General features: G+C 38.1%; 1 protein-coding gene across 1 annotated transcript in view; it reads left to right on the top strand.

Moving 5' to 3' along the window:
* Positions 1-18,099, top strand: part of SLC2A13 (solute carrier family 2 (facilitated glucose transporter), member 13) — a gene marked incomplete at its 5' end in the record, with an annotated part of 154,912 nt that overhangs the window by 127,143 nt on the left and 9,670 nt on the right. Inside the window, one exon of the mRNA XM_010581086.1 lies at positions 2,189-2,314. Within this exon, the coding sequence (XP_010579388.1) occupies positions 2,189-2,314 (126 nt within the window). The remainder of the gene's footprint in view (positions 1-2,188; positions 2,315-18,099) is intronic.

Genomic DNA, 18,099 nt, shown 5'->3' with positions numbered 1-18,099 from the left:
GCTTTCTCTGCCAGGATGCCATGCTGGGTGTGCTAGCACCCTGGGTCTTTTTAGAAATTCATGTTGTTAAATGGTACCTTGATCTACAATGTAATTTGAGTGGAAGATGTTCTACAATTTGAAAATCATATGCCAGCATCCTGTTTGATATCATAGGATTCTTTTCACTAGGAGTTGCTATAATTTTTTAGTTATTTTTAATATTATTATTACATACTTAAACACACTTGTGATTTATAAAAATGTTTTTATTCATCTGCAGTCTTCTGTTCTTGTCAACTGTTTTGGTTGCTGCCATTGCTGTCCTAATATTGATTAACAAAATGTAGCTAAGTCTCACTAATGTAATATTGGAATTTTCCTTTCCTTTCATAATTGATAATTGCAGAGTTATGATTTTCTCATTTATCTTTGCAAGAGAATAAATGTTTACTACAGTTACATGATTGACTTCTACCTGAAAGTTTTGTTTCATCTCCATTGTGAAAATATTTTCTGCAGTTTATCTCTGTATTAAGAGCTGATTTAACGCAGCTTTCCTAAAATTAAAAAAAAAAAAAAAAAAGGCTCTTCAAACCTGAATTTGACCTATCAGTTAAGCAAGTGGATGGTCTACTTTATAGATTTATTTTCTAAAAAGTAGACAACGTGGAAAATCTGCAATAATTTGATAATTTAGAAAGCACACAATACCAAAGAGAGCAAATTTCTGAAACATAGGAGAAGTAGGAAATTGTTTTTAACGCTTTCCCCGCCCTCTTTTTTGCCAACTACCATATTAGTTAACCTTATAACTCTTTTAGAAACATCATAGTAAGAAAAGTTTGAATGACTAGATTTTAAATGTGTACTTTCAGACTTTTTAAATCCATATGATCTGCTTTACTGATCTGGGGACTTTTTTATACAGTTACTTTTACTTTTTTTCTCATCATGGTGTAGTAGTTTAAGCAGATTATTTCTTCATTCACTAAGTCATTGTTATGATGAAGATACACACTCAGAAAGATTATTTCCTTGGTTTTGTTGTTACAGGGGTATATGTTGAAGCTATTTTGGTCATTTTAATTATACATTTCCAGATGTTACATTTCAAAGTTTAATTCTAATTTCAAATTTCCAGACTTATTCCATGTTGTTTAGTTTTCCATTCTCCTATTTTTAACTCCTGAAGTTATCCCTTAGAATATATTAGGGGCTTTACTGATGAGGATGTATCTCTGGATCTGAGATTGCTTCTGGGGAAGATAAACACCTGGGTAATTTAACCACAGCAGCAATGGTCTTGAGCATTTGCAAGATCTGGGGAGGCTTGTGCCAGAAGTTTTCAGATAACTTGCACTGCATGAAGGGGTTTGGAATACCTTCATAGCTCACATCCCGAGATCCCACTCAGTTTGTTCTCAGGGGCAGGTTTTAGACTGACACTTAAGTGAAGTATTTGTAGGGCACTTTGTGTCTAGTTTCCCAGTAGTCAGTGGGGATGTGGTCAGTGCAACCAGTGGAGTCTGGAGAACAGTTTTACAGTCTAGTCACTTGGAGAGCTTGCAAGATTGCATTGAGGAAACTTTGCCTAAATGTAAGCATCGCTTGCTCTTTGAGACTCCGCAAAAAGTCAGAGATACCTGTACGGAGCTCACAACTGTGATGCATGGGAATGAACTGCAAGAGCACTGCACACTCTGCAGTGACAGGTGAAGGGCAGGCAGGATATTTTTGGGCACTAGATGCCTGTATGTGAATTGGCTCCACTGACGTATTGACTCCTTCCATTGAATATAAATGGAACTCAGGTGCTGAGTTCCCACATGGCGACACATGGTATCATGATGTCATACTGACTCCCATATCTATATGTGCCCAAATCCTAGTTTGGTTATTAGGTATGATGTATGATTCTTTCTCTTCAACCCCAACCTGTATTTTTAAAATTAAAATTCATTCCATGAGTGAATTTTCCTACAGCCTGATCAGGTGTCACTGGGAGATTTGCAACTGGGCCACCAAAAATGTGGTACAGAAGAAGGCAAAAGCAATCTGTATTATTTTTTGGGCAGTTTCTATTATCTTGTCTCCATCACTGACAACTTGACTATGTGCATCCCAAGATTGATTAGGAGATGCTGTTGGTTTTGACATGTACAAATGAATAAAGTGTTGCTTAAGTATTTATTCCTTTCTCTTTCAGTTATTGTAATGGATGTATGTTAGATCCAGACTGTGGTCTCTGCTACAAACTGAATAAATCAAGTGTTGTTGAGTCCTCATGCATTCCTGTTGATAAAGATTCTACAATGAAAGCAGCTTGGGGCAGGTATGTCACTTCAAGATTTTCTGGTCTTGTGCTGTACTGATGGTGTATTTTATGCTATTGAGAATGCTTTTGCTTAAAATGTTACTCTTGGGATGTTCTGAAAGACAAAAATAACTTGGCATTGTCAAAAATGGGTGATTACATTGTAACAACTGTTATAAATAAAAGCTTTGACCCTGATGTGTGCAGCCAGTTTGGTGTAGTCTGCCAGTTAAAAGTATGGCAGAAGTGCACTAGCAATTAGGAAAATTACTTCTCCTTGATGTCTTCATTCATTTGAGGTGGCACATTCCCTAGGTATACACTTAAAGCCCTCTGAATTAATTTTCTTTTTAAATGCTTTAATTAAACCACACTTTTAATATTGGCCTACTGAAGAAACTGAGTTGCCCAGCTCAATAATCTAAAATGATAAAAATGTGAAAAGTTCAAATTGTCAAAAGCATGGTTTGTGGGCACAGATTTCTGTGTTCCTGTGCTTAAAAACAGTGTCATGCCCTATGTTGCACTTGGGGCGTAAAAATGTGTGCATTCATAGATAAGTCCCAATGCAACTTCAAAATACATCACACCTCTTTTTCTTAAGCAGCACAAAGATTCCCTGTGAAGTCACAGCAATCTTCAAGTTTTCTGAAGTATTGACTGTTCTTAAGGAATGGCTTTATGAGTTGGAACAACATCAAGTAAAGGCTTTATCAATACTTTAATAAAGATTAGGGCTTGGATTAGAGTTTAGAATGGTTCAGTGCCACAAGGGAATTACATAATTACTCCTGATAAAACCTTCATGCCATAATTCATCTATGCCACCCACATGCCATAAACATACTTGGGAAATAGGCGAAGGTTCGTGTGGTGGTTTGGGCTTTCTTCTTTATTTATTTTTTTAACTTTCACGTGTACTTCTCAGAAGTTAAAACCAAGTGCCTTAGTGGCAGTAAATCTTATTGGGCAGAGGTTGGAAGGTATGAAAACATCTACCAATTGTAGAATCATTAACTTAAAATTATTCTAAAATTGCCTTCCTTTTGATTTCAGTACTATTAGAATGTTATGCCTAGTAGTTCATTCCAGATGCAGAAGAGGGTAGTTTATATTCTTTGTAATCATAATTTAAAAGGACTGTGATCATTTTGGGGCTATTACTATTATTAATAAGTGTGAAAACGAAAAAATCTCATCTGTCTTGCTTGTTCTGTGGCTGTCTTCAATGGCACGTTATACAACATACCTTGCATATTACTTAATATCCTGATGTGCTCTGCAGTATTTGGACTCTCATATGTGTAAGGTAACAGATCTCTGTATTGCAAGTCAACGTTCATTTCATATAGGCTGTTGTTTTAAGTAGCATGTCTGTAGTTAGCAAAATGGTACTAGCATGCAGGAAGACTAAATGGGAACATAAACTTGTTATGCATAGTTGATAGATAAAATCAAACTTTCTTTATTAAGCAGTGTTATTGTATAACGTAGTAAATGTGGGCATTGGTAATCCTTTTATATTCATGTTTCACTCTCACTAACACTCCTTGCTGTACAGCGTATTGGAGCAAATTAGATAGGAAAGAAGAAATGCTTCCTTTCCATATTGCAAAATACAGTATTCCCATATTGTACAATAATTCCGTAGCATAAGGACTCTGTTCAAAATCTTTCAAGAGAAAATTAAACCATTTAAAATTTGTTATATTGGTAGTCACTAGAGTGGAAGTCCTGCCTTAAGATGGAAAACTAATAAAATATCCAAATTTCTTTTACCAAAGATTGTATGTTCATCCCTATTTCTAGTGTTTCTTTCATTAATTTCTAATCTTGTCTCCACCTGGTCTGTGTAATCAGGCAGTTTTCTAAAAGCCATTCCCTCAAGCTGTGAAATGTCAGGTGGCACCCTCTGTGCATTCCAAGCTCTGTGGAACAGGCAGGCATTTCACCTCCTCACAGATACATCTATTTCTGCTTAGTGGTCCAGAGGGAATCCCCATAGATTTTGGCTTCCAAGGGTTCACGTTCACGTAACCTCCCCAACTCCGCTTCCTCAAATCCTCAGGCTGCTTTACAGCAAAATCAGTCCCACAAAGCCATAGGATTTCTCTGCCAAGTGAGAAGATTGCTGCAGTGAAAATGGTGTGGTTACATCCCCAGTTGTGTCTCAGAGCAGCAGGAGTCATCTTTATCTTTCTGGCAGCATGGGGAGAACAAGTACCTAAGACAAACTAACAGCACTGGTGAAGAAATTACGTCTGTGCTGACGCTTGAAATTGCAGCCCTCCGTTTCACAAAGTTACTTTGTCACAAGCTAGACATACAGTGGCAGTTATTTTAAAAATACATGACATTTTTATGACCAGAAACTGGTTTAATAATTTGAAAGATGATTTTGTGATCTATGGACAGCTGATAACCATAATTATCACATGCAGCCTCTTTGTAACTCCTGTGTATTCTGATGGCTTCATGCCATCTAGTATTGGCTGAATGAGTTTAAATGGCTTAAAACATCCAGAGTTACACTGGCCTCATATGGCCAATTTATTTTGCCATTAATTTTGCTCAGGAGAGAAGGAAGACCTGACCTATTTGTTTGGGATTTGTTGGACCTCAGTTTGTCTGAGCATTAGCAAAAGCAGCAGCTCTGACTATCCTGCCTGATGTAGGAGGTTCAGAGAAATGGCTTCTGCTGGACTTGGATTGACAGTGCTGTGTAGAGCATTTCACTGCTGCTGCACTCACATTTTGTTTATGATTTTCCTGCTGGAACGCCGGGAGCTGCAGCCATGGAGAGGTGCCTGTGGTCACATCATATGATGTGTGTAGAGCCACATAGCTCTGCAGCTGTCTTAACCCCAACTGTCCTGACACTCACTCAGGGGCTTATCTATTCCTGATGTGTAACATACCAGCAAGGTGAGAGGTGCTTAGAGGCACCAACAGAGAAGGCCGTGTCATATTTTTTTTAAAGCTCTCTGCAGCTGCACAAGCTGACATAGAAAACCCTCCTGTTTATGTATTTATAGCTTTCCACTGTTCTTCACAGTTGGTCCCAAGGTACTTCGATAACACTGACATAACAGGCAATGTTTTGACTGTTATCATAAAATACTGTAAGGTATTTTTATTTGCAGGAAGTTTCCCCAGTGCCAGCCTGGTGTACTAGACATCACCTCTATGTTTATTGTTAATCGTATTTATTCGGTTACGGTGTGTTCTACATTGAGAAGTTCTGGGGAGGGGAGGGAAGAGAGCAGAGATTTCAGTCTCCTGTGGCTGCCAGCAAGGCTGTTTATGTTGCTGTGGTTGTCATAGAAACATAGGGAGACAATTAGAGCATCCAAATGTTTTTCAAGAAGAATATAGCATTTTGGTCCTTTTGAATATAAGGGAACTCAGTGGCCAGCAGTGGACCTGGGGGAGGGAGACCGCATAAGAATAAATCTGACCAAGTCCAAATCAGGTCTTGAAGCAGTATGGGTAATGTGCAACAGGTGCACTTGTAAGATCATACATAGAAGACAAAGAATAAAGATTTATTTTTTATTATTTAATCAGTTACATAAGCCTGACTGGTATTGGAATAACACAGAGAGGAGCGTCTTGCCCAGGGCACTAGTGCAGTCACGTGCTGTGCTGCCCTTGGTATTACTGAACCTGTTAACAAAACAACTGTTGACATGCAAACGTTGCTGCCTCCAGCTCTGCCCAGGGACATATAAAGGATGGTTTCAAAACAGTGAGCAAGAATATTCTTAAATTATTCACTTTGTAATAAAAGAAGAAGAGCTGTGTCTTCTCTCTCTGTGTGGTCTGAGGGTTCTGTGTTGGGACTCTGTTCTCCAAGATTTAGGGAAGTTTTGCATTTAGCAGTAGCACAGAAGGGCTTGCAGTTCTGTTCTCTTCATGAACATCGAATTATAAAATCCCCACAATGTCGATAAAAAGCATTATCTCACTTTTACAGATGGGGATGCAATGGGAAAATTCCAATATGAAGCTCGGGTGGCATGACAGAGGTCATGAGCAGAGTCAGTCTCAGCCAGGACTGAATGTGGAGGTGATTGCTTTCAGTTCTGTGCTTTCAGAGCACAAACTGAAATCTAGTTTTTCCCCACAATTACAATTACTCCCAGAGTACTGTTGGAAACCTTGAAACTTCTGTCCATGTAATTGCAATAACCCTAAAGGCCAGCCAACAATGCTTTAGAAGTAACTTTAAATTGCATTAATATTCTTACTGCAGTTGAAAGAATAACCGTGCAAGGAAAGGACCTACTAATAGTGCCTTGACATGACATTAACCTTGACATGAGTATGTTGTCAAGACCACAGCAGGCCCACAACTGTGAGCTAAAAGGCTCTCATGAGTGACTCTGAGCACTCTCCCTCTGGAGAGAAAGATGTTGACTTTATACAGTAAACAAAATATGAAGAAATAACAACATCATCTGCAGATCAGAGAAAAGCCTAGAAGCCATCCTGTCCACAAAACTAGCTGGCAGGACTCCACAGTCCCTGAAGGAGGGTGACTGGGAACAGAAATCTATAAAGGGAGAGGAGCTGAGTGATTTGCTTTCTTCAGCCATTTTTATTAACTTCATTAGAGGAACATCACCCTGCTATGGGAGTTTAATGCTTCATGGAGAATCCAGCTTTCGTCAATATAAACATTCAGTGCAAAGGCGAGTGCAAGAAGAGCTCTGCGTTTGGGAAGCTCTTCATTTTCCTCTGGCCAGTGCTCTCCTGAGCTCCTTCGTTCTGTGTAAAATTAATGGCATGTTTACAGATGCTCGGTAATGCTGCTCTGTGTCGCTCTGTGCCTGTTGCTCCTATCTGTCAGTTTACTGAGGAGTTTTAACTGTATCTTGGAAATTTGTTCTGGGGTAAAGTGGGTTTAAATTACCTGGGCAATGTGAGAAAGCAGGTCAGGCAGGCAGACAAACCCTGGTTCCCAGCTTCAGGAGAGTTTCCACCACAGGAATGAGCCTAACGACCTTGGCATTCAAGTGTGGATGCTAATTAGATTCCAGTGGTTAAAAAAAAAAAGGGGGGGGGGGGGAGTTCATTAGCTGGATTCTCAGGCAACAGCCTGGTTTACATCCAATGGGGGACATGCCAGTGTCTGTCACAGCCTCAGGAGTATTCTGGGGAGCTTTACATTCATACAGAGCTGCCTGTTGTCTAATGCATAGCAGATGAGACTGTTAAAATGATTAGAATACTTTTTCTTTGTAGCAACGTTAGATTTTTCTAGAAATGTCAAGTTCCTTTTGCTGCTTTTAAGTACAGACAGACATAAATAAGTTCATTATGCTTGTTTTGCTAGTCACTGTCTTGTCACATTGCGAAAGCATCTTTATAAGTACATTTGTAAAAGTTGCTGTGACTGCTTTACTAATGCCAAAAGAAATGTATGTGCGTATTCACACATTTAAAGACTGGGAATCTATTTTCAGTACCTCATGGGGAATGGGTATATAGACCTTTCCTGTTACCACGGAAAGGCTACCACCAGAGCAGCCTTCCAGAAATGAAGTACTCCTCTGTCCACGGGTAGACATTGTTTGTTTTGTCATGCAGGTAGTATGGTTAGAAGATTTTACTGCCGAAATGATGATTTGAAATCTTTCTACACCACCCTGCATTGAAAAGTGCTGCTTAATTCAACAGCAATTAGAGGAGAGACTAGTATTTCTCTTACTAAGTCTTCAGATCAATAGATGAAGATTATACATAGGATTATGGTTCTCACATTACTAGAAAGGTAGTAGAGCGAGTAAATGATTCAGGAAAGTAGCAGGATCTACAGAATATTTGCATCTGCATGTATATTGGCAGCACTCAGAAGAGCTGCAGTTATAACCAGTAACCTTAGAGAAATTTCTTTCTGGACAATATGCTAAATGTTTACTAAATTGAAATATTCATCACTTCAGTAGGAACCAGAATATAAAATCCCCCCTTCTCCTCTCTGAGATCATTTAGGAAAGGAAACTAAAATATATGCAGTTTCAAGTAGAATTGAATTCTGATTATCTTCACCATTGTCAGTACGTATGGAAACCTGGAGTAGCAGGGTGGCAGGACGGAATTCTATTTGTCCTGTTTGATTAGGAGTATGTACTTCAGCATAATAGTATCTAATACATGTTAGTGAGGTGTGCGAAAACAGAAATGAAAAAAAGATCTGAAAGCGATTACAGTCTTTGTCAGCCTAAAATCTAAGGCACAAGGTCTTTTCTGGGAGGAGGATGCTAGAGAGTGTAGTCACAGTATAATGGTTACATGTACTGGTATGATTCTGGAGACCTAGGGAGGTAGAAGAAGAACTTAAGAAATATGGTATGCATATTTTAATGCCATCTCTGCTAACTGGTAAGAACAAATAGGAAGAATAGAACGATAAAGTGATGCAGAATATTCTGTCCTCAATCGCGTAATTGTATGATTTGTATGTGTTATGGGTGATGCAAGAGTAGGAAGCAAAATAAGTGCAATTTCAATGTTCTGATCCTTTCAGCCACTCTTCCTGCTGCTGAAATCTTTGAGACATCACGTTTTTAAGTTCCTTCAAAAGGAAATTATTTCATGGTGGGCCTGATTACCATATTTTTAAATGCTTAAAGAGATCTTATAGTTAAATCTATATATGTACTTAATAATTTAAATTGAGGGTGGAATTTTGTTGTAACTTTAACAGAGGCTATAGTCTCTTCATTATTTTTTTTTAATGTTCAAGGGGGGGAAAACATTTTTTATTATTTTATTTTTGACTCCATCTAATACCTGAACAATTATGGTCCTTCGTATATTCTGTCTGCATTTTAGGTTTAAAATAATGAGCAGAGCAACATGATAATCTAAACTGAAACTATTTACATTCCTTTAGGGCAATTACTTAGGAATTACTATTAATAGCTCTAACTCATTGAATCTATTCAACCAGTGGCAAATTCTGGATGCTTGTAAGGAAGGGCAAAATATTCTTAGTCAGTCCTGTTATGAAGTGAATGTATGCTGACTCTGGAAACGTTCAGTTTATATGCTGAAGACAAAATTTATTTGTTGGAGACACCCAGCACAAAATGGGATTTTAAAGCAGGACTGGTTGGTTTGAAACATCTTTTGTACATTTGTTCTCTGCCTGTTCATTTGTATTGCACTTTGCTGCTGAATACTGCTTCTAGATCTTACTCTAAGTTACTATTTAAAAGGCATTCTGGTAGAGAATGATGAAGAGACAGATGCTGACAGCTATTTGGGTTACTTGTTGTAACAACTATTTCAGATGCTATAGCATTGAGGTAACTGGAATAGAAAAGCAAAAGTGGCCTGTGAGCTAAAACATTCCCAAATGCTGGTTTGTGTCAGGAAAAATTGTGTTATTTAAATGGAAAAAGTTGGTGCTCTTCACCACTTAAAAGTGGTCCAAGGAAGAAAGAAGATGCTATGGTGTTTAAAATTTGAATTTACATCCTGTTGAAGGAGCAAGCTTTCTGCTCATTTCAGTCATTCTCTGGTCAGCTGAGATGGGACTAGAAGGAAAATACTCGTTTCCCATTTAAAAAGCATGTTTGCTCCTAGATGACAAAGGAGATAGATAGGAAAGTGAAGGAAAAAAATGCCAACATGTATGAGAGAATTGGCAGTCTCTTGTCAGTGTGCTTAGAGTATGTGGATAATTCCTGCAGCTTTTCTGTCTCTCTTATGAAACGTACGTTGGAGAAGAGAGTCATTTATTGCCCATAGGAGCCTGCTGCTAATGAGCTTCTTCAGCTGCTCATCTTTTTAGGGACAGATTGAAAGATGTCCACACCTCACCGGGGGGGTTCCACGGGGGGGTTTCACAGCAGGGCAGAGCATGGCCCCGGCGCTCTCCTCGGCCAAGGGAATTGGTGCAAGGGGTAGAGGAGGATGCTTCACCAGAGAGCATGAGCGTGCAGGGAGCTACTGCTGGGAGAGATCTGGGGATTTCCCCTTCTGCCTTGGAGCCAAAGCAAAAGGAACTGACTCATATTTGGGAGCATGTGGATTTTTCTTCTGAGAGGGGAGTATTTCCGATAGTTGTTTTTCACGTGTATTCGGTTATTGACTCTGAAGTTCAGATTTAAATAAAAATCCTCAGTCAAAATTGTCTCAGCAAATTCCTTTAGGTTTTTACACTCTGAAATGGATTTACTAAACTGACATTTCCTCTGTTTTGCGGGCGGAAAATATTTTTGAAAGATGCGTGTGGTTGAGGCTTTTTATTGATAAAGAACCTTCAGCAGGGTCGAACCTAGTCCTCCTTACAGCAGCTTGTACCTTTAACAGCATCCCTTATCCAAATCTTAGACACCTTTATTCCATAACAAGTAACTCTTCAATAATCACATCATCTGATAGAGTGACATTGTGATATCTTCTCTCCTTAAAAGGATGAAGTTTTCAGAGGTTGGTTGTTTTTTTTTTTTCTTTTGAGGGAAAATAAACTAACACATTTCTGCATTAGGACTGTTGAATAATTCAATATGTTTGATGAGTTTAATTCATATAAATTATTGTCTGTCCTGTCTGCATGTGTGGTTCATTTCCTTGAGAATGGAGGCAGTAACATCAATCTCTCACTGGCACAAGATGAGCTGGAATTATTGATTCATTTGATTTAAAGTTGTGACCTTATTTTAACTTCGCTCATTGGTTAGTACAGGGTAGGAAATAGGCAGTCTGTTAGATGGCAGGTCATACTTCAGAACAGCAGCTCTTTGGGCATTTCTTCTTGCTTGTAGGATGTATAGATTTTCTTTTTTCCTGTGGCTTTCCACAGCTGTCACTTTAGCTTTGCACAGATGATAATGAGACAAGTTTGAGGTTCTGCATGATTATTTAGTTCTTCAGAATCTGTGATTCAGATGATGTATGTTCCCATTTAGCATATTTTCTTGGCAAAATAACTATTGTTAAAAAGCACTTATTTATGTAAAGTTCTTTTAAGTTGTCAGAGGCCATGGAAAATAGATGATTACTTTGATTTCTGTCGAGTTCTTCTACTGCCAGATCCAAAACTTTGAGTTTCATCTAACAATGAAGACTTTGGTATACAATGTTTATAAATGTCATAAACTAGAGATAGTGTAAACACTTACCATTTCTGTGTTTTATAAAATTCCTTAGATTTGGCATAGGTATTGCACCTGCATGCACAAATCAAAGCAGAGCGACACTCTATGTTAAGTGCTCACTCTCACAAATGAGGCATGAAATAATTATCTTGTTTGAAGTGGTCTTAGAGTATTATTTAAATCTCCTTGGGGCTCCATTTTCAGTTACGACATTAATGATTTCCAGTGAATTTTAGGGTTGACAGTGGAGGAATCATTCTTTTGATAGCTTTGTTAGTTGATTTAATTCAGAGCCTCCCCAGTCCAGCGTGTGTGGGCAGGGTTGCGGTGCTTCATTCTCCTTCTGAAGCACCCAGTTTCTCTGAGCTTTTTAGGGCAGAACTATTGCCACCTACTGGAATCAGGGAAAAGCTCCTTTTTAAAAATACTCTTTCATGATCTATTTAAAACAATGAATGCAATTAAATTTTAGTCTCGGTAGATTTCAGTTGTAATGGCAGATAGACAGTTGCTGGCAATAGTTAAAATGTAATATTTGTGTCTAAATTTCTGTTACAGAAATTGAATGTAACAGTTCAGTACTTCAGATGGAAGGTCAAGTTGGCCAAAAGGTTACTGTTAGAACTATTAAAATATAAACTTTATATGTATGTCAATAACTAGAAATTAAATAGAGCAGGGAAGCGCTAAAAAAGGTATGCTAATACATGTAATATTGATCTATATTTTAAAGTCCTTACAGGTTTTTTTGTCTCAGGTTCAACATTCGGAAAACTATTTTTACCCCCACACACTTTCCTTTTGATTTCAGTGGAAATTTCAGAAGGATAAATATTTTGTACTCTCTTCACTTCCCATTGAAATATGTGGTTGATTGTGATTTTAAGGTTTTAATAGCTCTATGGAAAATTGTTTCTGCACAGCAACAGTTTGGCAGACTCTGTAAGGCTCAGGGCCTGCTGCGTGGTATAAGCAATAAATGAACTAGCTTTAGAATCTCAGCAGTGTGCCTGCAGCAGCAGAGCCTGATGCGGGCTGCCCGCCAGGCGCTCTGCTTGCAGGGCAGGCAGCCTTTCAGGGGCTTCGGGACTGGAACTTGGCATATAAGTTATTTGGATGATGAATTGAATCAGTAATGCTCACCATTGAGTGCCACATCTGGTAACTTGTTATAATTGTGTCAGCATGTCCCATCCGTGTTTTGAGTTTGGGGTTTGCGTGGGATTTGCTTTGTTTTTCTAAATTGAACTATAAAATCTTGCCATTCTCTACTAAATTCATATACCAGGTTTCAACATGAAAGTATATACGATAACTTTGTACATCTAAAACTTTGGAGTAATTAAAAGCAATACTTTTTTTCTGTTTCTTTATTGTTTTCTGGAGTGTTTCGAAGTATTCAGAAAAACAAGATTGTAACACTGAAATAGAACCTATTTCATTTGGAGGTTGAACTCCCAGTGAATATTTCTGCTAAGTTACCTTCATGCTGAGTTACAACAACCACCTTGCTTTCTTTGTCTTTGGTCTTTTTTGACCATGGGCTTAGAATTACTTTTGGCAATTGTAACTCAAGTGATGCTTTTGAGATGCTGATGACATTCCTTTGATAATACTGTTGACACATGGTGAACAGCACAAGCATCAATAAAAGTTACTCGTAAGTGCAAGTAAGAAGTCTGGATAGAGTTTGTTTTACTCAATTTCAGATATCAAAAATTTTGACCTTGAGCTGTCTTATAGTTCCTTGACTGATGGAGTAAAAGATGCTGTTCCTTATTGTTCCTTATTTGCAGCTGGCCTTTGCCTGTGTTTTATAGAATAGGCTTTGTTACGTCATGCCAGCAATTCCTGCATGCTGTTCTGTTAATAATATTTATATTAATATTAAAATACTAATACTTGTTATTATTGGGCCCTACACTCAGCCCTTTCCACCAGTATTCATTGGGGCTATCTGTCATCATATACCATAGGGAAGAGGGGTCTCCCGAGAGAACTGATACTTCTACAATGAATGGGCAACTGGTTGATATTTCTGTTGTAACCAAAAGAAATTTAGAAATGCTAATTATTAAGTAAATTAAATGTAAAATCAGGTGGGAAAAAACAAATGAGATTAAACATTAGGTAGAGATTTATTTTATAGTAAACTTGCTTGAAATTCTAAAATGCTGCATTTGACAGCATAATCTTCAGACCAATTTGTTTCAGTAATTTAATTATTAAGTATTCATGCAGCAAGAAGATACAATCAGAAACACTAAATGCTTTAGATCTGGAAACAGAAGCTAGAAATTCTCCAATTCGATCACCCCAGTTCTGTCAGTAATTTGGTTGAAGCCTGGTGTTCTGCCCACAAGCTCTCAAACATGTCAGAGCAGGGATGACCCAGAACTTCCACACAAAAATGCCAGGAGCAGCAGAACCGCCCCAGTTCAGGAAAAGACCGGGAGCGCTGAGCTACAAAGAGGGGTTTGCACACAACTGAAATACTTAATATGCCAGTCTATCACAGATGCTAAATGCCAGTCTGTCTTTAACAAAAAATACTTGAGAGTCCTACAATTATGAGCATTTTTGTCCTGAAAGAGCTCAAACAGAATGAAGCCTGCCTGCCTGCAGGCACCTGTGGTGGTAGTGACCCAATCTGTCTGGTTTTTGATGGAAAGCATTGTGTGGCACAGGTTAGCTCCAGGAGCCCCCCAGGGTGACTGGTAGCCACCTTCCAGTTAATGCTTATCACTGAGATCCCCCAAAGGTTTGTCTGTCAGAAGAAATGGCTAAATCATTAATGAGCGCTCCCTCCTTTCAGAGAAATAAGGGAAGCCGGCAATGACTGGATGAAGGCATGGGGGTGTGTGCATGCTCATTGCTGAGGGTGGTTGTTCCAAAAGTGAACTGTTTCTGTATAACCACAGAAAAGCCACTAAACAAACTTTAAAGCACATTCTGGGGTCACAGGGAGTCTACGAGTCTTTCTCAACCCTGATGGCTGCCGGGAGGGAAATAATAGCTCATTCTGTTTCCAGAATGCCTCTGCGCTACCTTTTTACTGGTTTTCATGTGGAGATAGGTTTGTGCTCGTGTTGTTTAAAATTTGTGAAATGGCATCTATTTCACAAGCAATTAAATATTCCCACATGCCGTTCCTTGTGATGGCTTGCCGTGTGCCTGTGCCCATGCTGCGGCACGAGATGTTTCTTTTCAGTTCGTGCTTGATTGCTGTGGGCAGTATCACCTCCATTGTATTTACCCAAATTTCTAAACACTCTTTGCTGATCTGCATCTCAGTGAAGTGCTTTGAGAGTCGATGATACTTGAAAGAAAATTCATGAAAACTATAGCATTGAACTGATTGAAATCTTTCAGTATGAGAATTAGGACCGAACAAACTATGTCTCTTACTAGATCTTGCTTTTTGTGAGGATTGGCTTAGATTTTTTTAAATACAGCAGTGGAATCTGGGAGGCTTTATGAGTTGCTGATGGCACTCTGCTGGAGCCCACCTCTGTGTTTATAAAGTGGTTGGAGTTCTCGTGTGCGTCAGTAGTTTGTAAGCTGCGAGAAACAGTAAAATCTGTCTTAAAAGAGGAACAAAAGAGGTAAAAGATTTAGGGTTTGTAAGGTTGTTCAAGGACCTGAACAAACAAGGTTTGGTGAGAGGTGAAATTTCAGTGGACCAGCAGGCAAAACCTCTTGTAGAGGCGCAAACGTTAGCCACAGGATATGCCTGTCAATAAAAGGGATAAACCCAAGGTTTATATGCATACTAAGAATATTTCAATAAGGACTGGTAGATAGTTTAGTGCTTCTGAACCACTGTGTGGTTATTTTTATTTTTTTGAGATCAAGGTTTGTATTCTACAAATTTAAAAGTAGGAAAAATTACTGAGGGCCTTGGTCTTTAAAGTACACAGATGTCAGTTATCTGTAAACCATTGGAGTACATCCTTGAGAGGGGGAAAAAAGGGCAGAAATCTTAAATTGCCTGCTGTTGCCTTCTGAGCCTTACCTGAAACAGTGCACTCTTTCATTGCTGCTTTTTCATACTCTTTGTTAGCTTGTAAATACACAGAATAATCTTTAGAGTTGCAAAAATATATTCTTGTGTCTTCTCATGAAAACATTTAGCAGATGTGGGCTTTGCTTCTCCTTTAACGTTATGTTGCTGTAACTTCCACCTTGTATGATGTCTAGTTCCAGTGAAGTTTTCTCTGATATTTTGGGAAAATATTTTCTGCAACTAAATATCAACATATCAAGCTAATCAGTGAGTCATACTTTAAATTGAGAAAAAGCTCTTCAGAATATATATTAAAAAACAAAAACCTCTGTCTTTAAAAAAAAAAGTATCTTTAAACTGTTTACACAGTTTTATGAAGATTCTATCCAGAAATAATTACCAGATTGTACTCTTGTTTATTTATCGTATAACTGGTATTTCATTCTCCATCTTAGAATTCTCACTCACTGCTGTTGGTGTCACTGAATTTTACAGTTTCAAACCTTAAAGTAGTCTTCTGGGTATACATAATAAACCCATTTTTGTCATGGCTTCTTAACTTGAGAATACCGCATCTAATTTTTACAGCTATGATTTCAACCTGTGAACCCCTTAGCTGGGTGTTAACCAAATCATCTTCTGCCAGCTGTTTGTTGAGTATAGTCTTAGACTTGGATATAAATGGATATAGATTGGATCTCTGTGCACTCAGTTTGTGTAGTAATATATTTAGATGTTTGAAGTTTTTATTGGAATTATTTTTATAAGATGCTCATTTTCTTTAAATATATAAATAAATATTTTAAATAATCCTTTTCTAGAAAACAATGCAAAAGGATTTTTTTTAACAAAAACTAAAAAATTTATGATCTTTCTATTCCTTTCTTTTTGTCTCTTTTTTTGTTGTTGTTGAAAATTGGGGCAATTTTGAGGTTTTTCACACAAAAAAAGAAAGAAAGAAGCCATATTCCTTCTTTTTTTTCCTCAGCTGAACAGCTAATTTTCTACCTGAAAGTGTCCAATGATAAAAGGAAACAAAAAATACCATATTTTGAAACTGTGATCTATTGTCTAATGATTAAAGTAGTTAAAATGATCATAGGTAGAAATGCATGAAGGACAGTGATATTCAGCTAAGATGCATATTCTCAAAACTAATTAAGATTTTGCATTTTGATCAGGTTTTAATTTGAATTCTACCCATTAAAATTCTATGTGTATGACTGCTAGTGATTTGTTAAGTGAGCAGATGATTATTTTTCATAGTTGTATGACCTCTCAAAAGTTTATGTGTTATTAATATAATATTTGAATTATTTATGATTTGGTCATGATTATGAAATCATAAAATTTGATTATTGCTAGTTAATTTTAATTTGTACTGGGGTAAACCAAGTGTGTCCAGTCAGGATCAGAATTAAGACTAGGATAGGGCACTCTGTAGAGCACAGAAGCATCAGATGTTTCCTGACACTCTTATTACTATCCGATACTTTGGAAGAGTAGGAAGAAGCATGGGAAGAAAAATAAGTCAATCTGTGTGTGGTGTGATTAAGGTAATTCTATGTCCTATAATGAAAAACAGGTATGTGCTTATTTCTGCTCCCAGTTTTTAAGTGTGCTGTAGCTGGGACTGGTGTACACATGTACCTAATGGGTGCTGTCAACTGTTGTAAAATCTCAGACGGTTGGGCTTTAACACTAGGTATAAATGTTATTCTACCATTTCCTGGTTTGAGCCCATTTCTCAAGCTAAGGAGAGCATGAAAGACGATGAGGGAAGCTTGTCGGACAGTGTTCTGCTAGTAGCAGAGCTTTGTCTCTGTCTCTCTCCTTCCTTGTAGATACGAAGAGAAATTAAGCTTGAAACACTTGCGGTGTGACAGCAGAGTGCGAAATTGTAGCCAAGGCCTGGAGGTGGCCAGCAGGACTTGGAAGGCACCAGTATAGGGTAAAAGAAGTCTAATGGAGTAGCAGGCTGAACTTTGAGAGGACAGGAATAGGATACAGCAATATGAAGGAGAACCTTCAGTCCAGAAACAAATCCAAAACTGAACATTTTTCATTGGGAGATCAATTTTTTCTAATCACACAAAAGCTGCTTGCTCAGATCCACGGCTAACGAATGTCCTAACTGGCACTGTCAGACAGCTGAGCTTCTTCCTTTGGCAAGAGATGCAGCAACTGTGTTGTCCACCCCTCAGAATCCACTAATATGTGATTACAAAAATACTGAAACATCCAGAACAGCAAGCAGTTAAGAATCTCTTTGATGTGATTAATATTGGAAAACTATTTGTCATGGGGAAAAAATTGCTCCTGTTTTCAATCATTTGGTAGTCTGTTGCTTAGTCTATTCAGATTGAATAACAGCTCCAGCACTCTATTTATTGGGCGAATTCAGATGCAGTTGCAAAGCTGAAATTTGTCAGTTTGGGAAAATGCAAGTGTCTGAATTCAAACTCTCTAAAGATTTTTAGCTAAATAAATAATAATGTAAAAAAAATTATGTACATCTGTGACCAGGTGGCTGGGAACAGAGGTAAATCAGAACAGCATACTAAGTCTCATGCAGGTGTGCGTTCTGACATGACTGAGCATCACAGAAGCATAGAATCCTTTAGGTTGGAAAAGACCCTTAAGATCATCTAGTCCAACTAGATGTAAGCCTAGCACTGCCAAGT

This window comes from Haliaeetus leucocephalus, unplaced genomic scaffold (assembly GCF_000737465.1).
Source record: "Haliaeetus leucocephalus isolate CR32 unplaced genomic scaffold, Haliaeetus_leucocephalus-4.0 Scaffold751, whole genome shotgun sequence".
NCBI classification, from domain to species: Eukaryota; Metazoa; Chordata; class Aves; order Accipitriformes; family Accipitridae; genus Haliaeetus; species Haliaeetus leucocephalus.
Note: the sequence above shows the minus strand (reverse complement) of the source record. Positions and strands in the feature narration are given on the sequence as shown.